The sequence below is a fragment of the Corythoichthys intestinalis genome, chromosome 14 (genome assembly GCF_030265065.1).
Source record: "Corythoichthys intestinalis isolate RoL2023-P3 chromosome 14, ASM3026506v1, whole genome shotgun sequence".
NCBI classification, from domain to species: domain Eukaryota; kingdom Metazoa; phylum Chordata; class Actinopteri; order Syngnathiformes; family Syngnathidae; genus Corythoichthys; species Corythoichthys intestinalis.
This window is the reverse complement of record NC_080408.1, coordinates 22,939,041-22,964,554: the sequence shown is the minus strand read 5'-3', so window position 1 is coordinate 22,964,554 and position 25,514 is coordinate 22,939,041. Positions and strand designations below refer to the sequence as shown.

The following is a 25,514-nucleotide window of genomic DNA, read 5'->3' as shown; positions in this document are numbered from 1 at the left end:
ACCAATACAGTGGTACCTTCAAGATACAAAATTAATTTGTTCCGGAGTGGCTTTCATATCAGGATTTTTTTCGCGATGTCAATCGTCCAATTTTTTCCAAGCTCAGAACACCACAGTCTTTATTTGTGATGCTTTTTCGCCCCTAGTGGCGTTTAAGTGTAACTAGTTTGTTACGTTCCAGCTCATTCTACAGATGTTTTTACATGACTACTTGAGCTCGTAGCAAATAGAGAGAGCTAAAAGACAAGCTAACTTCGGCAAATACTAAAAGACAAGCCAACTTCGGCAGCCATTGCTTGGCATTTCATCTCGCTGAATGTGCCTTGCTAAAGTTATAAGTTATATTCTTCTTGTGTTTCAGATACTGTACATGAGCATTGTGTAGCACATTGTGGTATGTATATTTCGTTTACATTTACAGTCTAACGTAGTTAAAATATTACATTGCTGCGAGCAGGAATTATCTATAACATAGTATGTGTTATCTTTTGTATGATGAATAAATTTTCTTAAAATGAAGCAAAAAAAAAAAAACTTCGTAAAATAAATTTTTCGTATCTAGAGGTACCACTGGATATCTGCCGTATTACCGTATTGGCCCGAATATGAGACGGTGTTTTTTGCATTGAAATAAGACTGAAAAAGAGGAGGTTGTCTTATATTTGCGGTCTAGACATTATACCCATTCACGACGCTAGATGGCGCCAGATATCATTGAAGTGATGTTCTGTCATGACAGATCTCAGCTACTCTCCCATTCACTCCGCTAGATGTTGCCAGATATCACTGAAGCGATGTTCTGTCATGACAGATCTCAGCTACTCTCAAGTTTAACCAGTTTGCATTATTTTATTGCAATGTTTTTCCTTATTCAGATTTGTTTCAAGACTACAGTTACAGTTAGACTTCACTTTGATGGTTAATGCAGTTATAGCAATTTTGTTGTTTTATCACAATAGATTGGTTTATTTACATTTCAAAAACCAGAAGCCATTCATTTACGAATGTGATTGCACTTAAGTTTACATATTTAAATGTTCAGATATTATGATTTGAATGAGGCAAAATAACATACTTTTCTCTCAAATATATTGTTATAATCTTTTGTTTCGGATGTACTGTAATTATTTTCGGTATAAAAATTAATTTGGTGTTCAAAAAGTCTTTTTTCAAACTAGAGTTTCGAAAGATATATGAACGAAAAGAAAGAAAGCTACATGGACTTTTTCAAGATCGGCAAATATAATAGGATAACTTTGTTCACTGTTATGGTGATGATTTTTCCTATTAAGTCGACCGATATATCGGGCCGGTATATGGTCTTTGTAGGAGATCGGTCGATATCAGCCAATATAATAAGATAACTGATATCCACTGTTTGGGTGATGATCTTTCTAATGAAGGTTGCCAGATATATTGGCCAGTTGATATAACAGGCAGTTATATGGACTTTTTGAAGATCGGCCAATATAAGCCGATATTATAGGATAACTTATATTCACTGTTTTAATGATGATCCTTGTTAATTGTGATTTTGCACCACCTAGAGGCCAGTATTACAAAAGCAAGCAACAGAAGAAAAAAAATACTTCCAATATATACATTTATATAACGAGTGCTTCAATTGTCTTTCATAATCAATGTGCTTTATAAAAGTCTATCGGACTCAAATATTTGCTTACGAAATTTTTACTTTATACATCGGCATTCGGCTGATTTTTTTTTTTTTTTTAATCGACATCAACCTTTGTCCCATACAAGTCGACCTCTACTTATGATATGATATTGCATATGGACACACACCTCCTCTGATTCCAGGGGGTTTCCACTGGATGGGTATGCTGCCATCTCAACCGGCAGGATCTCCACAGTGCTCTCCTGAAACAAATCACAACATGAAAGTGATAACATCACTGAGCTTGGAAACATCACACACCCTCCTAACCTACATCGTATGAAACCTAACTTTAGCAAGATGGAAGGATTGATGAGGATTAAGAAAAACATACCTGTGGCGGGGTTATCTCCTGCATCTCCACACTCTCTTCAATGAGGGGCATCTTTTCTCGGGCCTGGGCGAGCAAAAAGGGATCAAGTATCACTCAAGAATTGTACTTTTTATTGCTCAAATTTGATAGAAATCAGACAAAATCTATAGAAGTCTGTCTTCAAACCCTTATAGAGCAATGTTGGCTGCCATCGACGGCACTAGACGGCCAATTTATTTTAACTGGGAGGGGGCGAATTAACATTCATTCATTTGCCCCACCCAATCAAAATAAATTGGACGTCTAGCGCCGTTAATCACAATTAAGGTAAGCATTTACAGTCAGTCCTTCCAGTTCAAATAAATTGGATGTCTATTGTTGTCAATGGCGGGCAGTGAGTTAATAGTAAATATTCTCTTATTTTGTTATTTTGAAAACGATTAAACTTAGTTTTATTTTTATATTTATTTAAAGAAAAAGTGGGGAATAAAACCCTACTCTCAATTCTATTTTTTAATTTTAAAATAACTAATAAAAAAATAAAATTATTCTCTTTACTCATTTAAAATTTCTATTTATTTTAATTGTTTATTAAAAACAAAAAAGGGAATTTAAAAAAAATGTCATTGAATAATAGGATTCATAATTTATCGACTTAAGTGTTGTTGGGTGTCATAACCAGGGTATATTTTTGTTTCGATTCATTTTTTGTTTTTATTAACATTTTATTAGTTTATAATTTTATTTAGTCATAATACATATATAAATAACGATTCATAATAATTTTATATATATATATAGCGGAAAACACAGACAAGGCTGAAAAAGCAGTTTCTGCTCTTGCACCCCTCTTTAAAATAAACTGCTGTATTTTAAGCCAAAAGAACTGCTGTGTTTGATAGAACAATATGTCGATATGCTGCCATAGCAGTTTCATGGCGCATTAAGCCCCTGAACTATTTTTAATTTGCCCGTTTTACCCTGGAGACCCCGTTTACAGAAACCGCGCAAACGCTTTTGTTTCAACCTAGCCATAAAAAGAAGGTAAGTAATTATATTCATTATTTGAAATGACTATCGTTTTTAGCTTAGAATCATTAATTGATGTCTAATATTTAGTTTAAAAACAAAAAACAAAAAAAAACTTTATAAAATTATTTACTCACATATTTTAAACTTTTAAACAAATTATGTCCCAATGAAAAAATGGCATCTCTAAAAAAGTCACGGATATCTACCTCATAACTATTGCTTAATTGTACTGTTACTATTGCATTTCCCCTGATATTTTAGATGATAATCGATCCAAACAAGGAAAAAAAAAAACATTTAAAACTGTAAATATTTGAAAAAGAAAATCTTAACCATTCCTTGATGTCTGCGATTTCTGCATTCCGACCCTTGTTATATTACCGCGTTTCACCCACAAAATACCCAAAAAGTCTGGCTGTGGCTATTCACAGCAGTGTCTTAGCACTCGGTGATACATGCTACACAGAGTTTTTTTGATCGAAACAAGGTAAGTACGCAATAATATCTCGTTATAATCATGGTCTTTAATTATGCTCTCTCATGCTCTCACCTCGAGTTAGGTTTTAATTATTTTTTTTTTTAATGCCCTCCTGTTCAAAAATTTTCTTTCCCCAGAGAATTGATATTTTAAGCTTTCCAAAGATGTATCTCACATGCATACGGGACAATTTTGAAATTTGGCCAAATTGGGGGTTTCAGAGAGGAACGTCAAGTCACCTGAGTGTTTTCTGCCATATACTGTATATATATAATTGAGACATGGCATCCACATACTGTATGTGGACATCAGTTATTTTAAATTACCCAACTGACGTAATAATTTGAGCTCATTTTTGAAAGACTTGAGGAAACAGACTTCTAAACTTTTTCAAGACGGCTACTTGAGATTTTTTTTTTTTTGTTTTTTTTGTGGATCTACTTTTGATAGACAAGCTAAGTCTAAGTAAATTGCATGTGGCTAAGTGGAACTTGCTCGAGGTTTACCTGCGCGTTTAGCTTTGGCATTTTGGGAAGAGTCGTCTTGATTCTGAAGGACACGATCTGGAGAAGGATCAAAGTTAAATGACACTCAGACATTATGCAGATCGGTAATTAACAAAACAAAGTGCTGACTCGTCTTTTCTTTTTGATGGTCTTCCTGCGTCTCAGCCCTCCGCCCTTAGGTGGCGCCATGTCATCCTTGTCGTCGTCCTTGTCCTGGAAGTATCAGGAGTGTATTAGCACTAGGGGTGAAAGTGGTGCAGAACGGTCTGGTACGTCGTTCCGGCATAAGATTCGGGGCGAGTGTTCTGACAAAATGTCCTACACCGGCGAGATGTGCTACAAGAGACATCTCTGGGTTCTGATTCAACTTAGCTCCAAAGCACAATGCTGGAAATCCATTTTAAAGCAATAAAACTGGCCACTGAAGGGCAGTAGCGCATTTGGTAAGACCTGCAATCCGATTCAACAGGACGAACGGCTGGCCGCACGGCCGGGGCGCCCGCGGAAGATGACCGAATGGACGTCCAGGATGCCAGGCGGCAGACAACCGAGCGGAACGAACCGGACCACCAGTGCAGCGGACGATGCCGTTGAGTCCGTGCTGCTCGCCGAGCAGAGACAGGCGGCGATGAGGGAAAAGTTTACCCCGGCTATCGCGGCCACAACAGCGTCATCCCTCAGTTATGTGTAAACAAATAGTTACTTTGCTATCAAAAGCACTATTTGTCTTGTTGTTTATGTTATTTTATAAAAGGAAAACATTATTCAGATGTTTAGGATGTAAGTAACTAAAGCATAAAATAGCTGTGTTAAAGTCAAAGTTACAGTGCCCTCCATAATTATTGGATTTATAATAATTATGTGTTTTTTAGCTTCTACTATTTTTTTTTCTTGTTCTAAATAATATGGGACCTTAATGGAGAAAAAGAGAAAAATCCAACCTTCAATACAAGTGCATTTATTCAGTAGGGAAAAAAATCCCACATAAAGAAATAATTATTTGACATCAAATAATGTGTGTCACAATTATTAGCACCCCTGGTGTTAATACTTTGTACTACCCCCTTTTGCCAACAAAACAGCACCTAATCTTCTCCTATAATGTTTCACAAGATGGGAAAAGACAGAAAGAGGGATCTTCAGCCATTCCTCTTTGCAGAATATCTCTAAATCATCCAGAGACCTGGGTCCTCTCTCTGTACTCTCCTCTTCCCTCACCCCACAGGTTTTCAATGGGGTTGAGGTTTGGGAACTGAGATGGCCATGGGAGGAGCTTGATTTTGTGTCTGGTGAACCATTTCTGTGTAGATTTGGCCATATGTTTAGGGTCATTGTCTTGCTGAAAGACCCAGTGACGACCCATCTTCAGCTTTCGGGCAGAGGGCAACAGATTTTGATTTAAAATGTCCTGGTATTTCAAAGCATTCATGATGCCATGCACCCTAACAAGGGCCTTTGGAAGCGAAACAGCCCCACAGCATCACTGACCCACCCCCATACTTCCCAGTGGGTATGAGGTGCTGTCTACACGCCAACAAGCTGTTTGGGAGGCATGCACGGAGAAAACCTTTCCTCACTCACAATCATAAACGCGAACGTCTGGAAATCGCCAAGCGGTATTGGGGCTTCAACTGGGACCGTGTGCTTTGGTCAGATGAGACCAAGATTGAGCTTTTTGGCAACAAACACTCTAAGTGGGTCTGGCGTGCCACGAAAGATGCGCATGCTGAAAAGCACCTCATACCCACTGTGAAGTATGGGGGTGGGTCAGTGATGCTGTGGGGCTGTTTCACTTCCAAAGGCCCTGGGAACCTTGTTAGGGTGCATGGCATCATGAATGCTTTGAAATACCAGGACATTTTAAATCAAAATCTGTTGCCCTCTGCCCGAAAGATGAAGATGGGTCGTCACTGGGTCTTTCAGCAAGACAATATAGGAGAAGATTAGGTGCTGTTTTGTTGGGACAAGGGGGTTGTACAAAGTATTAACACCAGGGGTGCTAATAATTGTGATACACATTATTTGATGTCAAATAATTATTTCTTTATGTGGGATTTTTTTCCCCACTGAATAAATGCACTTGTATTGAAGGTTGGATTTTTCTCTTTTTTCCATTAAGATCCCATATTATTTAGAAAAAAAAATTATTAGAAGCTAAAAAACTCATAATTATTATAAATCCAATAATTACGGGAGGGCACTGTATGTTTTCACAAAAAGCTAAATTTCTCTGTTTTTTTCATCAGAAATTGGAAAATTGCTCAAACTAAGCTATTTTCTAATGCTGATTTCTAAAGAATGGAAAAAGATATGAACTAACTTTTTTTTCCTGCTGAAAGAACAGAGTGTAATCTTTCTTTTGGTGGGTTCTATGTTTATATAGCAATAGAACAGAATTTTCTGGGGGCCTTGCAAAATCAGTCAAAATCCAGTAAAACGGCCGGGAGCGAATGGGGTTGCACCGTTAAAAATGGCTGGAAGTGAATGAGTTAAAAAACATTTATTAAAATATGTACATAAGTTTTTTTAAAATTATACTTTTGGGGGGAAAAAGTGAAAAAACATGTCTTATATGTACTGTATATCTTCCCAATGCTAAATCTGAATACATTGATTATACAGCAAAAAAAAAAAAAAAAAAAAGACCGGGGGGGGGGGGGGTTTGCACTACTCTGCGGTTTATCACTTATCGCAGCGGGTTCTGGTCCCGCGAAAAATAAGGATCACTGTATTATCAAGTATAGGTGCTTTAAACATGCTATGTGACTAATGTGGGCCACAGATCAACACTCTGCTTTAAAGCTACCACAAGAAAACACAATGCTTAAAAGTACGAGATGGAAACACACGCAAAGAGTATTTTGAGGCAATGAAAAGGTAATAAATGACTCAATAAAAACAATCTTTTTTTTTTTTAGGTTTTACATAAAATTACAGAAAGTTTATAGCAGTAGCCGAATGCATGCGCAAAACCTGTTGTGTTTTTTTGTGTGCTGCATTTCGATGGTTTTAGTTAGAACACAAAACAACAACAAAATTCTGGCTCCGTGGCAACCTTTATGCCAGGGAGCTCCGGAAAGAAATTCTAGCCACTTTCAGCCCTGATTAGCACATGTTGGCTAGTCTTTCCTCGTGAGTCGAAAAGTATCCTAACCTGTTTGTCAGCGGTTTTGGGCGTCCTCTTGAACATTCCGGCGAAGCCTCCCTTTTTCTCCTGCTCAACATGAACATGCAGTAATGCGGTTCAGTATGTTCTGACATTTTGTTTTTTTTCCTGACGCTGAAAGGCATACTTAAGACATACTGTACTAGTATATGTATGTACATAGTGTATCGTGTACTCACTTTTGCAGTGGCAGCTTCAAGAATGACAGCATCACCTGATAGTTCGTCACCTGACAAGTCGTCCTTAGGGAAAAAAAATAAAAAAGACCAATAATAAAGACTTAATGAAACCCAAAGAGAATAATTGTTCCAAATGTTATTTAAAATAAAAAGGGAAGTTTGCTTAAAATGACAAAAATTGACAAAGGCTATTGTGAAATACAAAAATAATACAGTAAATGGCTATTGTTGTATTTGTTGACGATTGTAGATTTTCCTCCTATCGCCTCTACTCCGGTAATTTACCTTGTCACTTTCTGCATCCTTGGCATCACTGAGAGGATCCTAAAAACAAAGTTGATGTCAGTTTCCACCATTTTCTCATTAAAAAAAAAAAAAAAAAAAAGAAAGAATGAGAACACTGGGCGTCAAAGTCACCTTGTTGACGACGGAGCGTGGCGCCGGTTTGGGTGACTTTTTGAACATTCCTGCCAGACCTCCAGTCTTTTCCTGGTAACAAAATATTGTGTTAGAAAAGTGGAAAATAATCCTAGCAACATCTGTCAACTACATTTGTACTTTTGGAGCGTTTTCTTCGGTCAGGTTTTCATTGCTTGCAGATAATAAGTTCTTGTCCTGTCCGCTGTTGGACTCCTGCTCAGAAAAAAATAATTACAGTGAAACGGCATGGATGCTACCACTACTAATACTACTAATAATAATTTGATTTTTAAAAAATTCTCTCTTGGGTAGTCGGTCACCTACCTCATCAACTGCGGCCTCATCTGCTGCTTTCGGTGCTTTCTTGAACATTCCACTGAAAATGCTTTTTTCCTTGAGGGAAAAGATTTTTTTTTAAAAACAGTATTTAAAAAAAAAAAATCAAATTTTCAGTGCAGTTAAAACATTAAAATACTGAAAAAATATGTCTACATGTAATATTTTTAAATTGTTGCAAAAAAAAAAAAATCTTGATTTTTTTTCCTTATAATTTGAAACGGAAAAGGTAACAAAAATCTGAATATTTTACAAAACATCTTGAAGTTCATTTAATTAAAAGATATTTACAAATTATGAATAAAAATGTTGAAAAACAAGTTAAAACTAAGAGTTCATTTTAAAATGTTTACGAGTAAAAAGAATAAATAATAAAAAGAAAATATTTGTTCTAAATATAAATTTAAAACAAAATATTTTAAACTAAATATGTCACAAAAAACTTTGCACCCAAATAAATATTGTACAGAAATAAAATAAATTTAAACCATCTGGTGCGCACCAGAAACAAACAGGTGTACATTTAAAGTGCTTAAAGAGCATACGACACGAGAAAAAAAGTCTTAAATGGCATTATTATGTGAATTAGAATCATATTTTGAGACGATTCGACTATATACAACAATTTAGCAAAGCACAGATGACGAGAAATTAGTCTTTTAATCTGCCGGTTAGCCACGCCAACCATTATAGGGCTTTAGCGTCCCCAACAGGTGGATGACGTCAGCGGTAGACTGGGTTCATCGGTTTTACTATTCAGCCCATTGAGGGGGAATTATTCAGAACGAGGAAAACGCGAGGAAGAGAGCCGGAAAATGTCATTGTTTCAGTCTCTCTACTCCAATATTTTTACAGGATATTCTTTTTATCCAAGTATTTTTCCCCAATAGCTATATAAATGGCTTGAGAAGGACCAGTTAGCCCGTCGAGGGGGAACTATTCACAACGAGGAAAACGCGACGAAGAGAGCGGCAAAATGTCATTGTTTCTGTCTCTTTACTTCAATATTTTTACAGGATATTCTTTTTATCCAAGTATTTTCCCCAATTGCTAAATAAATGGCATGGTCATGACAAATAACATGGAATATGAATGGAATATGAAATAATAAAAATGCATTTATTCAGGACGACATGGCAAAATTACTCCATAATGGTCAAAACTGTCGACTTCACCTTTACTGTCGCACCTCCTGAACGATATTTTATGACACCTAAATCGGACATATGTCATTTTCCTTCCCCGGCTTCGGAGAATGTAAACAAACCAGAAGGCGTAACAGCTAGCCGACATGCTAACCCGAACCGAGTGATGTTTCAAAGTCTTCGAAGCAGAAAATCACACATAACTATCCTGGATTATTTGACATGACGACCCGGTTGTCGATTGTCTTCGCGGATCGGCAAACCGCCCGGCGGAGAGCAATTTACAGTTCGTTCCCCGGAGGAGGGTGGCTGGAGTTGTTGTCCAGCTAACATGCTGCTGCTAATGAGCATTAGGAGAGCTTTTTACATGACTATCAATGATCAAACGTAAGTAGTCCTTCATTTAAAGGAAGTTTGTAGTGTCTACTTTGTAATCGCTGTATTCGTATTTGACATACCGTATTTTTCGGACTACAAGTCGCTCCTGAGTATAAGTCGATCCAGCCATAAAATGCCCAACGAAGAGAAAAAAAACATATACAAGTCGCACCGGAGTATAAGTCGAATTTTTGGGGGAGATTTACTTGATAAAATCCAACACATAGAACAGACATGTCATCTTGAAAGGCAATTTAATATAAAAATACAATAGAGAACAACATGCTAAATAAATGTGCAGTGTACAGTGCATGAACAACGAAATGTGAATATACTGTCCTACGCTACGGCCTGTCCTGGCTATACAGCGAACTCCCAAAAGACAATGCTGGACGTCCGTATAATTTGCTGAATCAATTTGGTCCTCGATAGAAAACAGGTTCGCATCAACGTAAATAAATGATAATTAGGTACTATTAGTAATAAGTAACAGGTTAGCATGCGTTCGCTATCATTAGCACATCGTTCAAACAACCACACAACTGGCTCTAAGTGTCCGATCGCAGGTGGAAAACACACAACAACAACAGAAAAGATGATACACGCAGGCGTTGCCTCTGTAGAGATGATTTAAAAGCATAAACAATGAAAGTAGGTTCGCAGCCGTCTATTCTCTCTCGCTAACTCGCCCCTCACTCACTCAGAGCTACGTAGCTGTCCGTCTTCTTCTGGCGTGTCACATAAACAAGTGCGAGGGCGCCCTTACGTGGGCGTGAAAGCGCCACAAACTAAATGCATCCATTTCAAGATAAAAAAGTCAATAATACAATTGAACATACACTGCCAAAGGCAGAACGCGAACGTGGCCATAGCTATAAAGAGTTATTCAGATAACTATAGCATAAGAACATGCTAACAACTTTACAAAACCATTAGTGACACTGCAAAACACCAAAATAATATGTGAAATTATATCATAATGTGTTAATAATTCCACACATAAGTCGCTCCTGAGTATAAGTCGCACCCCCAGCCAAAATATGAAAAAAACCGCGACTTATAGTCCGAAAAATACGGTAATACAAAACAAGATGTTTACTCAATTCCTCGTAAGTCCAATGGTCCCACAGTAAATATCCACGGTGAATGGGAACCTTTTGAAATTCCAAAAAGGCGCATACGCCTCTCCCTCATACAGAATGATTTTTCTGCAGCCGTTTGGCTGGCGTGATGCGAAAAATAAACGTATTAATCCGCAAAATCAGCTGAATCCTTCGTTCTCATACACAACAGTACACTGTAGCGTGAAGAGGACGTCTTCTACCGCACACGTCACAGCGCCCTCCTCCTCAATGCAAGACCGAAGCCGGAAGTCACTCATTTTCATGGCGCGGGATTCAAAAAACTAAATAAAAATAGCGATCGCTTCCACACACATCCAAGCGGCCCATATCATTCAGGGGCATAAAATACCGTGTGTATTATGAAATAAACATGCTTTTTCGTGTCACAGGCACTTTAAAAAACAGCTATTTTGTGGTTTTTCACTTATTGCAGCGGGTTCTCGTCCCCATTAACCAGGAAAAACAAGGGATCACTGTAATAATGTGTGAATAATTTCACACATAAATCGCTCCAGAGTATAAATCGCACCCACGGTCAAACTATGAAAAAAAAAACTGCAATTTTTAGTGCCAAAAATATGGTAATCTTTTTTAAGCAAATTAAAAGTAAAATGAAATTGTAAAATACTTTAAATAACAAAAAAAAGTTAAGGGAGAATGATCATCTCTGATGCGGATATTTGATTCTCTCTTTGCGTTCCCTTTTGCCTTACCTTGGGCTTTTCCGACAGATTGTCGTTACTCGAGGACTTCTCCTTGTCCTGTGATTACAAAAACAGATGTTTTCTGTCCTGTCATATTTAGGTGCCAAGATGTGTTTAACTTGGAGTGCCATGACCGCTATCTCACCCCTGTAGCTTCGTCATCTGCAGATGCTTTCGTTGTGGTTTTCTTCAGGCCGCTGAAGAGTCCACCTTTCTCCTATATGGAAAAATATGTTAGGATCACAAAAGCGTGGCCAGACACGGAAGGCTCACATTGTACAAAAAGTGAGACTGACCTCATCCACCTCGTTGTCGTTACTGTAAGATCTTTTGAAGATGCCGGCCAGACCTCCTTTTTTGCCCTAAAAGTACACTATTTGGCTCAAAAACCAAAGAAAAATCAAAGACATGCAAAATGAAGATGGTTTTTAATACCTTAGGGACGTTTTCGGACAAATTCTCCGAACTCCCGAATGCCGCTGCTTCACTTTTTGCTTCCCCATCCTGAACAATCAATCAGAATCGTTAAGTCATTGGTTGCCAATGTTGTCTACTAGTGACAAACTAATTTAAATTCAAGGCCTCATAATTGGATGTCTATCGACGTCAATGGAACTATAAAAGCTAATAAAACCATCACTTAGCAGCAATGAAGCAATGAAGGCACCTTGTCGCCCTCTGTAGGCTTCTTGAACATGTTGCTGAAAATGTTTTTGTCCTGCAGGGGGAGACAAAAATGAACGTTAACACAACAACTAATACGTACTGTGCTTGGTGTGGATTTAAATTGACACAAATGCAATTGAAAAAAAAAATGGGGAGAGGTTACTTTTTCATATGTATTTCAATTAGAATATGATTAAAAAAAATAATAATAATAATAATGCTACAAGTTCACTACTATTCATTGAGGGAGGCAAAAGAAAACATTAAATTGAACTAAAAAATCAATTTCTGGAGAAACTGCATCGGTAGCGCTGGTCGGTAAACTCCTAGTACACGCATGTACACCTACTTGTAGTAGAAGTAAACAGAAGTACACCTATGTTTTTTACTGGTATGGGAAAGTAAAAAAAGGAATTTTTCACATGTAGTGCAAGTACACGCAAGTACATGTAAGTATAGTACAAGGACACGCAAGTAGACGCACCTTTAGTACAAGTACATGCAAGTACACGTACTTGTGGTACAAGCACACGCAAGTACACGTACCTGTAGTACAAGTACACGCAAGTATAGTACAAGTACACTTAAGTACACATGCCTCCAATACCAGTACACATAAGTACAATACTAACAGTATAAGTAATTGTAGTTGAGTAGAAGTAAGTCCACGTATTTGTCGTTTAAGAAAACACACTTATTGTACAGTGCATTGACGTAGGTGGCCATCTTTGACATTGATGTCTTTGGCAGTGTTTGGCATTAACTGAGACTGCAAATTTTTTGTCAAAATAATTCCAAAAGTAAAAGTATTGCATGCAAAGCTACCCACAATTCCATTTATTATTTATTTAAGATTTTAATCATATTGATATGTAATCAAACTGGTAATTGGATAAAAACATGCACAAATGTACAACAGATTAAATAAAATATATTTAAATTAATTTAAAAAGTTATTAATAAATATTAGTATTAAGTAGCATTAAAATGAATCCCAAAATCCAAAAACACTAATAATTGAATTTAAAAAAAACAACAACAAAAAAATGTAAAATCCCTTCATTTTTTTTCCAATTACAATTATTCAAAGATACAGCTAATAACCCATGAAAGGTTGGAATAAGCCAATTTTAAAAACAACTAATACAACACAAATAGTCCACTGATATTTTATAATTATATATATATATATATATATATATATATATTAGGGCTGTCAAACGATTAAAATTTTTAGTTAATTACAGTTTAGAAATTAATTAATCGTAATTAATCCCAATTTAAACCATCTATAAAATATGCCATATATTTCTGTAAATTATTGTTGGAATGGAAAGATAAGACACAAGATGGATATATACATTCAACATACGGTACATAAATACTGTATTTGTTTATTATAACAATAAATCAACAAGATGGCATTAACATTATTAACATTCTGTTAAAGCGATCCATGGATAGAAAGACTTGTAGTTCTTAAAAGATAAATGTTAGTACAAGTTATAGAAATTTTATATTAAAACCCCTCTTAATGTTTTCGTTTTAATAAAATTTGTAACATTTTCAATCACAAAATAAACTAGTAGCCCCCCATTGTTGACGTCAATAATTACACAATGCTCATGGGTGCTTAAGCCCATAAAATCAGTCGCACCCAAGTGCCAGCAGAGGGCAACAAAACTCCAAAAAGCTCCAAAACTATGCCCGCTCAGACAGATTTAAATGTCAGTACAGTGAAAGGCCAACTTGTTAATTGTGTTTTATGGAGTTTTTCCGCCCTCTGCTGGCGCTTGGGTGTGACTTGCATATGTTATGTGGCGTAATGTCGCCCTCTGCTGGCGATTCAGTGCAGCGGATTATTTGGGTTTCGGCGCGCTTTTCTGACGTGATTATATGTCGACGTGAACTCACACTAATAGACAGTGCTATTCAGACCAGCTAACGTCCGCATCCAGTATTCAGTGGCAGTTCTCATAGCCCCATCACACTGTTTGTGTCTAATACATGCATCGCTTGTGAGTTATATTCCTCCTTTGTTTATATTCATGAGCATTAGATAGTTATTGATGATGTGTATTTGAATTTGTTCACATATATGGTGAAATGCAGTTACATTGTTAGATGCTTGCGAGCTAATTGGCTAGTGCTACTGCTCAAATGGACACGTGTGTGTACATTTTATGTTATTTTGTGATTTATGCAAGTTATTGACACATTGCCTTGTTATTTTAAGTTTTACAAAAATACAAGAAACGTGCTCCTGTCAAAAAGAGATGACTTCAGTAAAGCCCATGCAACTTTGCCACACCGTCTGATTTCTTTTTGGAACTTATGTTCGCTATCTGTCAATTTGTGTACTCACACACATTGAGGACAGAATAGGGCTACTAGTTTATTTTTTGATTGAAAATTTTACAAATTTCATTAAAACGAAAACATTAAGAGGCGTTTTAATATAACACTTTATCCATGGATCACTTTAACAGAATGTTAATAATGTTAATGCCATCTTGTTGATTTATTGTTATAATAAACAAATACAGTCCTTATGTACCGTATGTTGAATGTATATATCCATCTTGTCTTATCTTTCCATTCCAACAATAATTTACAGAAAAATATGGCATATTTTATAGATGGTTTGAATTGCGATTAATTGCGATTAATTACGATTAATTAATTTTTAAGCTGTAATTAACTCGATTAAAAATTTTAATCGTTTGACAGCCCTAATATATATATACAGTATATATATCAACTACCTATATTATATATATCAACTACCTACCATATTTTTCGGACTATAAGTCGCACCTGAGTAAAAGTCACACCAGCCCAAAAATGTGCAATGAAGAAAAAAAAAAAACATATAAGTCGCACCAGAGTATAAGTCGCATTTTTGGGGGAAATTTACTTGATAAAATCCAACACATAGAACAGATATGTCATCTTGAAAGGCAATTTAAAATAAAAATGCAATAGAGAACAACATGCTGAATAAGTGTACAGTTTGATAATGTTACATGATGCATGAACAATGAAATGCGAACGTGGCCGGTAACATAGCTATTAAGAGTTATTCAGATAACTATGGCATAAAGAACCTGCTAACAAGTTTACTAAATCATCAGTGTCACTCTGAAACACCAAAATAACATGTGAAATATTATAATGTGTTAATAATTTCACACATAAGTTGCTCCAGAGTAAGCCTGAACGATATATCGTTTAAACATCGCCATCGCGATGTGCGCATGCGCGATAGTCCCATCGCAAGGACGTGCGATAGTTTTTTTGTTTTTTTTTCTGATCCCCATCGCTTGATCTGCTTCATTCGCTCGCACAGCCTCTCTCACCCCCTTTCCCAGCTCTCAGTCACTGCAGCACTTGCTTATTAAAGTTAACGATGGCTTTGATCTGGTCAAAGAAGCCTGGCAGCAATCTGTCAATCAAACTGTTTAACTTGTTAAACAGTTTCTGCAAAGGAGCGCTGGCTGGAATGAATGTGTGTGTCTGTGGGGGGAGAATGTGGAGACGTTCGAGACATATAAAATAAACGCCAGAAGTGATTATGAGGAGTTTGTAATTTCAACATGTCACTCTAAGAGTCACAGCCATGTTAGGTAAACAAAAGCATTTAATAAAGCCAAGCATTTTTCTACTACAGTACTTTATTCTTGTTTAAAAATGATTCAGTAGGACAGTCATGTTTAAAACTGATCATAATTATTACATTTAAAGTGCTTAAAAAGCATTTATTAGTAAAAAAAAAAATATATATATATATATATATATTTTTTTTTTTTTAAATCATACTTTGGGGGGAAAAAGTGAAGAAAAAACATGTCTTATATGTATCTCTTTCCAGTGCTAGATCTGAATAAATACATTGAGCACACACACACACAACAAAAATGGGGGGGGGGGCTACTTCGCGGTTTTTCACTTATCGCGGCGGGTTCTGGTCCCTATTAACCGCGAAAAACGATGGAATACTGTACACTGTGGTCATGATGAGTCATCCAAAGTCTTTCCAAAGAGCCATTCAAGTCATCTAGTAAAAATGTCTTTTAAAATATATATATATATATTTTTTAGGGCTGTCAAACGATAAAATTTTTTAATCGAGTTAATTACAGCTTAAAAATTAATTAATCGTAATTAATCGCAATTAATCGCAATTCAAACCATCTATAAAATATGCCATATTTTTCTGTAAATTATATATATATTCTGTAAAATAAATTGTTGGAATGGAAAGATAAGACACAAGATGGATATATACATTCAACATACGGTACATAAGGACTGTAGTGGGCATTTCACTCTACTGTCATTTAAATCTGTCTATGCTGTCCTCACTCCGAAGCGTCTACTTTTTCCAAAGCTAGACAGCTAGTGAACGACGCCTTAATCATCAGACTTCTTCCTTTTTCATCTGATTTATTAATAAAATGGCCTCAAAACATTGTCCTCTTTAGACCGTAGTAAAACTACACAAAAAAAGTACACAAGCATTGCATTAGCAACAACATTAGCTTAGCACGCTATACAGGTTCACTAAACATAAACAAAAAGCGTCTCATACAAAAAATATAACATTTCGCTTACTAACATAATATGTACATTCTTTACAACAACCATACTTACGGACAAATCTTGTCCAAGGATCATATAAGCACAACATTACAACGTAGGCGTCAGCCCGAGACGTCGTGCAGCCATATTGAACTGGCAAGAAAGCAATAAACCATGTCGCAAAGCGACCACAAGAGTTCGCTGTTAGACAGCACAAAAAACCTTGCTGTAAAACATACCAAAAGGCAGAATACTGTCTGAGCGGGACGTGCGTTAATTGCGTCAAATATTTTAACGTGATTAATTTAAAAAATTAATTACCCTAATATTTTTTTAATATCGCAATATAATATCGCAATATATCGCAAACCCCAAAAAAATCGCAGCAATAGTTTTTTCCAATATCGTTCAGGCCTACTCCAGAGTATGTCGCACCCCAGCCAAACTATGAAAAAAAACTGCGACTTATAGTCTGACAAATACGGTACATTAATGTTAAATTAATAACTAATTTAGTGTTTTCTGTAGCAAACTCCTCCTTGGGATGACATCAGCCGTTTTGGGTTACCTTGGTCACGTGCTTCTCAGTGGCGTCGTCGCCGACCGCTGCTGCAGTTGTGGCCGCCCTCTCCTTGTCTTCTTCGTCATCCTCAAATCAGGACATCGCTCCATTAGAATGGGGAAGAATAAGAAAACAAAATTACAAAGGAAATAACTCACTGATGAATCAGCCCGCTCTCCTTTGGGAGTCTTCTTCAAGAAAACACCAAACAGCCCTCGCTCTTTCTCCTGATCCCAAACAACAACAACAACAACAACAAAAATCACGTTGGCAATATCCAAACACAATATAGAATTTGATACAGAAATATAAAATGTTCAATAATGTACCGCTTTTCCCTCAGATAAATTCTCACTGCTGGCTGACAACTTCTTATCCAAGTTCTCATCCTGCAAAAAAAGAAGCAACAATAAGAACATATGTTTTTTAAAATACTTAAACACAAAAATGTCTAATTAAACATGAAGAAGGGAAAAAGTAAGGTTTAATTTTATTTTCATGAGATGTGAAAAATTCCATATATTTTTTTTAAATTAAAAATAGGCAAACAAAAAAAATATTATCAAAGTCAACTAAATTAAAAAGAAACACTTTAAATACTTAAAGACTTATAGGCTCTAATACAGCAACAATTGTGGCAATTGTGCTCTTTTACTAAAATATGTTATTAGAAACACATAAAACATTGCCCTTTATTTTAAAAATCTATAATATTTAGTTCATGTTTTGACCTACGGAGGGCGCCATGTTTTATGCGCGCAATGTACGCTCGGGGTGATTAAGTAGTTTGTCACAGTCAATTGACTAACACTAGCGGTGTTCTGCAATTGCTTCTACGCGGCGAGACGTCCAACAAATGCGCACATCGGTTAAAAGCGGCGAGTACATACTATTTGTGTTTTTATTGAGTCTTTTATTACCTTTTCATAGCCTCAAAATACTTTTTGGATGTGTTTCCCTCTCTTTTAAGCATTGTGTTTTCTTGTGGTAGATTTAAAGCAGATTGTTGATCTGTTGACCACATTAGTCACGAAGCGCATTTAAACTACCATTATTTGATGTTACTACATTTAAGTATTTTCTTAAAGCATCTTTAGTATGTTCTGTCTGTATGCAAATAAGTAAAACAAGCTGAAAGCACACGGTAGTACTCTGGGTGTCAAATTCGCCTCTTGTAGGACGTTTCACCGATGTAGCACATTTTGGCAGAACATCGGTTTTGTCATACTCTCGTCTCGTCTGATCCTGTCTTTCCTGTTCATTTTGCTTTTGCTGCTCGTTTTGTCAAATATCGACAGTGTTGCCATGCTCATTAATGTTCCTCTCGGGTTCAAATTGAAAGGGTTGAACAGATGACATGTTTATGTCGCTAGAGTCATACTCTGGAAGCCCGGCAGCGTAACCCAGTGACATCACCACCCTGCGACATCAACAACAATGGCGACCTACTAGTTAAACTAATTTTACAAGTTGTATTAAAAGGAAAATATCAAGAGGGCTTTCAATATCAAGTTATTTAAGTCATAATAACGTTTATCTTTTAAGAACTACAAGTCTTTCTATCCGTGGATTTAAACACGATTGTTAACCTATTGGCTGCCATTGATGGCAATAGACGTCCAGAAGGATGAAAAGAACCACATGATTGGGTGTCTATCATCATCGTCAGTGACAGTTAAAGAGATTAAATATATTTCATTAAATGAAAATCTAAAGTAATATTCAGTAATACTGTATGTCAAAGGTGTATTTATTTACTTGTTCAGGCTGAAGCGCTTTAGCAGCTTTCTTGAAGAATCCACCAAATATTCCTCCCTTTTCCTAAAACAGATTTTTATCATCACTTTCCTACCAATGGATTTCCTTCATCAAAGATGAGGGAAAAAAAGTCACCTTGTAATTTTCCTCCGAAGGTCCGTCGCTGCCCACTGACCGCTCGTCGTCTTGTGGCTGTTTGCTCACCTGGACAAAACAGCAACACTATCACTTATGAAGGCCATTTCACACTAGCGGCAGCCCTGCGTGAATGGACTCGCGGCAACCCATTCATTGTGTATGTTGGAGGTAACTTCTCAGCGAACTTAGCAGTGGAGGCTGCTTTCAACGGATCGGCAAGTCTTGAGTGAATTTTCGCCGAGTGGCGGGGCCCAAAATAGAAACTCTATTTTAACAGTGTTGCCACATTGACATCAACAACATATCCAATAGCAGAGAGACAGCCGTACTGATATCTGTGCTATCAGGCTGTTTTCGCAGACGAATGCGCACAAATTACGGCCGAGGAAACCTTGATAAATGCGCTTTAAGTTTGGCGAGCTCTGGGACACTCGAAAAATGGCTGTCACTCTTCCTCCTAAGCTAAATGATATCTTGATGTGCATTTGTGTAGCAATGTAGTTCACGAAAACAAATAAAAAAAATACTTCACCTTCTCAATGAAACCAGTAAAACTCTTTACACGGCTATTGTAATCTACCCTTCTCCTTGAAATTGGAAAAGTCGCTGTTTTCTTGTGCATTGGTGCTTTGGACTATCGTAAACTAACTGTATGGCCCGGCTAGGAGGGCCATACTACTTGTACTGGGTTGTTGGGGCCAAGGTTTGTTAAATTGATGCATAAGAAACCTCGAAATCAGAGCTTCCCAATGAATTTTTTTTAATGTATGCTGGATGGATTTATTGAGCAGTTCTTGAAAAAACTGAAAATTGGCAAAACCACAACGTACAGCACATTTAAATGTGTACATGAAACCGTAAAATTTGAAAGCTAACTTCGACATTGCAACTGCAAGAGACGTGTCTTTTGCCTAAAAAACGACGCTGTCGCCTCCACAATCAGGTTGGATTAACTATGCTAATTTTTGGCATTTTTAATTCATTTTCCGCACCAAATGGAGGCCTACAGGGATCAATCCCATCTAAGAACACTCCCAGACACATAAAGCACAACTGTGTAAAATTTCGTCAAAATCAGCCCAGCCGTTTCAGAGTACATAGGGAACGAAAACACACATGCACCCCCCACACACATAGACAGACAAAGTTCCATTTATATATAAGAATAGATATGCTTTCTAGAGTCTACCCGCTTTTCCCTTCCAGACAACATCTATGTCAGCCCACGTGGCTCCTCCCGTTTTGTGCTTGCAGCTGGCTGCTTTTAACACTCTGCTACCGTTAGTGTGAAACGGCCTTAAAATTTCATCGCCTCATATTTTTTCATCTCGTCTTGTCACATTGTGTTTTATCATTGATAATTACATATGAGATGAGAAGCTTCTTACTTCTTCTGTGTTGGATGCGTCGCTTGTTTTGGGTGACTTCTTGAACATTCCACTGAATGCGCTTCCCTTCTCCTGAAACAGGGACCCAAAATATGGTGTTAGTTTAAATTAGATTTATTTCACCCAACTTTGGCAAGAAACACAGACAGGGAGGTAGGTTTGGACTTTCTAGAGAGAAGCTGGCAGCAGGGTTCAGCTCAAAATGCTTGATCAGCTTGCTCTGAACACCGCCACTCGCCACTACTCCATTATTTGACAAGGGGCAGGAGGAAATTAACATACAATACAGCCACTTGTAACTGAGCAGGTCTACAGAATACTCACTCATACTGTACATGTTTACAGTACACTGAGCTACCCTCAGTTCTTGATTGATATAATCATTGATTCATCCACTCAGACTTCCAATCACACTAATCACAGAGTGGTCCCACACAGTCAGTTCAAAGGTACAAGAACTGTGCCACATACAAACATCATTGGAACTGTTTTATGTAACATTAATGCATAAGGCAACATCAAATCAGAATAACATAAGGAAGGAATATCATGAGTTAGCATGTTGTAAAATTTCTCCAACAGTTTACAATAACAGTGTTGAAAGCTGATACCCACACAGTACCCCGCCTAATCACAGCAAAATCTACCCAGTTCAATAAAAACCCAAACAGCCCAAATTCCAACCTCCCGTTCAAGATAAGATGTTTCCCTTTCATCCCATACATATTTTTGCTTTATAACTACCCTAGTTTTAGCACTATAAGGAACACCTGGCTATAGACCCGACTCACCTACGTCACTAAATGACGTGTCGCTGTATCCGGCCGCCATATTGTACCTATTTTTTAGACCTATTCTCATTGTTTTCAATTAGTCGTGCAAGTTATAGAGCAATTCATGGAAGCCCCGGTGTTATCTGACGCTGTAAACTCATTGGATGCGTTGCATAAAAGGCATTACGTGGAAAAGCTTCAGTTTATCCGTTCACCAGATCCGTATTTGATGCCTAAATCGATTTTTTTCAACCCGCTGCCTTCGCCGTCTCTGCCTGACCCTGATATTTACAACTATCTTGTCCACACAAAATCAGCCTATTCTCACGAAAGTTTGAAAAACTTTAAGAGCTTGGAGGCTTATAAATGCTACGTTGCTGGTTGGGTGAAACAGGTCCTCTCGTACACGAAAATTCGGCAGGAATCTTGTGCTCGGAAGGTGAGTTACAAAATTTTCAATTCAAAATCTTTTGTTCTTGCTAACATCCACTGTCAAGCCTAATGTATTTCATGTCATTTGTCAATGGAGCTAGGGCTTTTAATATTTATATGGTTTAGCGATAGCACTCTCACTACATACAAATATAATATGTAATAAATATGAAGTGCGATAGCACTACTCCAGATTGTCCCTAGTTGAATTTATTTTTTGGCTTTTGACCTCAATAGTGAAATTGTAAATTAAGTGTATGACAACTGTCTGATTATGCCCTTATAATTATATATTTTCAGGTAGTTCATTCACAACGTCTGAGTGTTGTCGGCGATTAGCCTAGCAATGATCTTAATTGTGGTTGTCAGCCCAAAACCCTCTAAATATATATTAAATGCATCTTACCAGATATAAAATGACTACTACATAATCTGTGGTAGTCGTTTGGAGCCCAGTTTTCTCGTCGAACTGCAGCAGTCAATCTCGGTCTCCTCTCCAGGTCTCTCGGAATACGGTAAAACTTCAAGTCTCTCCGTCTATCTTCTCTGTTTTTGCAACCGACCGCCACACACGACATCACCATTTTGATTATTAATGTTAACGAGCAGAAAAACACGCCATAATAGGAGGATTTTACGAAGCGCTAATGCATTAACATGACGAGTATACGGACAACATGGCGCGGGGGCGTGGCAGTGACGTCACGTGAGTAGGGTCTATAAACTGCCACCCACCAAATCTGACACGGAAACAGCATTTTTTCATAGATTAAGCCGGGACTATGAGCGGCAGCTGTCCCCACTGTATTTTGAGATATTTACACCACACGATATCAGCTGGTAACACATTATTTGACAGCGGCATTATAAGACTCTCATAAGCCCAAATGAACCACCACGAATCTTTGAACCAATTGGCTGCAAAGCTTCAGTGATTCAAGAAGCTTCATTTGGCCATCACTGCTCCCTTGAGGGAGACGGTCAACCTCTGCTGCCACCTGCTGTCAACAATGTTGCCGTCCAACATGCTTCCTAGCATGCATTGCAGCACGATAGATGTAAATAACAAATCAAAATTCATGTTCTGTCATAATTATTTCTTTAGTTACTGTTCTAGTTGTTTCATTAGTTGCTAGTTATGGAATTTGGTAACACTTTATTTGACAGTGGCGCCATAAGACTGTCATAAGATCATCATAATTATGAAATGACACTGCCATGAGCGTTAATGAATGCTTATTACAGATGTCATTTTGTGTCATCTGGGAAATCATCTCCCTTTTGAATGGATGCAAAAGATCTGAGCTGGACCAAAATGGAGTTAGTGACATAATTTGCCAGATGACACTTAATGACATCTATCATAAGCATTCATTAATGCTCATGATACTGTCATGTCATAATTATGACAGTCTTATATCAGTCTTATGACGCTGCTGTAAAGTAAAGTGTTCCCTATTAACTCAAATAAATTAACAAATAAGCCGCAAATGATGGAAAAAATTAGCTGCTTACAGTCCAAAAATTACGGTAGAAAAAAATAAGTCAACAGTGTTGGTCACACTGCAGTTTCGCTAATAAGCATCATGGTAGTAGTTCTTCTTGAAAAGGTGAAAGCTATCTTTTGTTTCAATAAACAAACTAATTGGTAACTAACCATATTTTTACACGCTATTAAATGACAAAAATATTTAGAACATAATCAATGTCACTGTTTAAGTACAACTTTGACATTATTTTCTAGAACTGATTCTTAAGTGCATTCTTGGCAAAGTAAAAAAAAATGCAGTGCATCTAACGTATTTTAATGTTATGTCATTTTAGGATTTTTTTTTATTTATTTATTTTTTTTTGTCTTTGTCCCTACAATTCCAAAATGATATGCAGTTCACAGCTCAGGCATTGAGAAGTGCTAAAATGCTAGTTGGACTGTTAGAACGAATCATAACGGTTCCTTCCAAACCTGCCAAATTTTGTCAAATGTAGCCCAAATGAACGCACAAGTTACAAGACAAAATGTAACACAAAAAATGGGGGTGAACTCACTTTAGTTTTCGTGACATCGGACAGACTGTCGTTGCTCGCTGACAACTCTTTTTGCGCGCTCAAGTTCTCCTGAAATCAAACTTTGGATTCAGTGCATAAAGCAATAGTAATCTTTTAGTACAAATGACCATGTCAAAGATGGTTGCTCAAAGAATCTAAATATGCAAATTATGAATTTTTTAGAACCATGATAATGAGAAAAAATATTGTTTTAACTATCAAAATGGAAACCTTAGCTGTTAAAATTTTGGAACAAATGTGACGTCAGATACACCCGAATTCTCTTTTGCCGCAAGCAAATTAGGGCCAAGATTATTTGGGCCGCGAGGCAAATTAAAATAGCGATTGAAGTTCAGTGGTTCATCTTTTCTAAAATTATGTATTGGATGCGGGAGCGGCTGCAGCCAGTTTTGAGCCTAGCCAAGCCGAGCCAACATTGGTTTTAGTGTCTTCATTGAAGAAAGAATCTGCGTAAGCGATCAAGATAGAATTAATAGAATAGAGAGAATAGAATAGATTTTCTTTATGCCATTTTTCCGAGTAAAATCTGTGTATGAAATGACTGTATCATTGCTACAAAGGAGTAAGATCGCCACACCAAATGAAATTTTGGCAAGAAGTCTCACCTACAGTGACATGATTAGGACAAAATACACAACATTCTCCTTGTCATATATTGTTTTTGTTCGAGCAAAATTGGTGTATATATATGTGAGTATAGAAGTGATGACTTGCATGTAAACATTGCCGTCGCAATAGCACATGAATTTTTGGGTGTATCTGACATCACGAGCAATGGCGGAATATCTGAAATACTTTCATCTGATTGGCTAAATTACCGCTAGCATTAAAAATTGGCCTTATTGAAGCGTTTTTCAAGTATTAAACAGCAGAAAAAACTATGTGAACTCTTAAACAAAATTCTTTCTGCTGGTATGCACTTGATCAAAAAGAACACAATCACTAATGATACAATCGTCCTAAATGATATAGAGAGGAAAAGCAAGTTGTACCTCAGCGCCAGCTTTGGGCGTCTTCTTGAGTAATCCGCTAAACAAACCACCTTTCTCCTGGATAAACAACATGTAGGACATGGGTCACGAATGAGAGAAAGTACAACGTGTCTATCTGCTTAATATCCATAGACAGAATCTGAAAGAAAACACTCTTGCATCCTCAAAGAATCTCAATGTCAAACTTGCCCTCAATGTTATCAGTTGTCATTGTCAAGATTAAGGAACTGTCAAAACAAACGTGTCGGATTGGAAGTTTCAAACAAACACGCTTCTCGTTTCCATTTACAGAATCTTTCAATATCACATTCAGTGAACGATACTGTGAATGACTGCTGCACCTGTTTTTAGCCTGTTTAGAAGTTGCTATATGTAACTATAACAGTGTACAGAATAGGCATGTGCCGGTATGAGATTTTGAAGGTACGATAAACCGTGAGCAAAAATACCGAGGTTTCACGGTATTGCAATTATAGCTCCAAAATGTGTTATTTTGAGATTTATGGGTTAAAAAAATAACTTTTTTCCATTGAACAGGATTTTTTTTTTTTTTCCAGAACATAGTTGCAAATTGGAACATGAATATATTGTTAAAATAAATAAATAATCAATTAAAAAAGCATATTTTAAATAAAATTAAAATATAACTTATAGACTATACCCACAGCCACAGCTCAAGTTGCTCAAGATTAGAGGAAGAA

At 36.9% G+C, this 25,514-nt stretch overlaps 1 protein-coding gene across 2 annotated transcripts in view; it reads right to left on the bottom strand.

Annotated features, from left to right (window-relative positions):
* apold1a (apolipoprotein L domain containing 1a) overlaps window positions 1–25,514 on the bottom strand; it is a 43,106-nt gene that overhangs the window by 4,004 nt on the left and 13,588 nt on the right. For both annotated transcript variants that reach the window (XM_057858180.1, XM_057858181.1), the window contains 23 exons: window positions 24,814–24,870; window positions 23,801–23,869; window positions 20,550–20,621; window positions 19,159–19,227; window positions 19,024–19,086; window positions 17,595–17,654; window positions 17,424–17,492; window positions 17,272–17,352; window positions 12,124–12,174; window positions 11,892–11,960; window positions 11,753–11,818; window positions 11,602–11,673; window positions 11,466–11,513; window positions 8,094–8,162; window positions 7,908–7,982; window positions 7,767–7,838; window positions 7,635–7,673; window positions 7,350–7,412; window positions 7,159–7,218; window positions 4,134–4,217; window positions 4,005–4,061; window positions 2,010–2,072; window positions 1,804–1,878 (listed from right to left, as the gene is read on the bottom strand). In XM_057858180.1, the coding sequence (XP_057714163.1) occupies window positions 1,804–1,878; window positions 2,010–2,072; window positions 4,005–4,061; window positions 4,134–4,217; window positions 7,159–7,218; window positions 7,350–7,412; window positions 7,635–7,673; window positions 7,767–7,838; window positions 7,908–7,982; window positions 8,094–8,162; window positions 11,466–11,513; window positions 11,602–11,673; window positions 11,753–11,818; window positions 11,892–11,960; window positions 12,124–12,174; window positions 17,272–17,352; window positions 17,424–17,492; window positions 17,595–17,654; window positions 19,024–19,086; window positions 19,159–19,227; window positions 20,550–20,621; window positions 23,801–23,869; window positions 24,814–24,870 (1,503 nt within the window). The remainder of the gene's footprint in view (window positions 1–1,803; window positions 1,879–2,009; window positions 2,073–4,004; window positions 4,062–4,133; window positions 4,218–7,158; window positions 7,219–7,349; window positions 7,413–7,634; window positions 7,674–7,766; window positions 7,839–7,907; window positions 7,983–8,093; window positions 8,163–11,465; window positions 11,514–11,601; window positions 11,674–11,752; window positions 11,819–11,891; window positions 11,961–12,123; window positions 12,175–17,271; window positions 17,353–17,423; window positions 17,493–17,594; window positions 17,655–19,023; window positions 19,087–19,158; window positions 19,228–20,549; window positions 20,622–23,800; window positions 23,870–24,813; window positions 24,871–25,514) is intronic.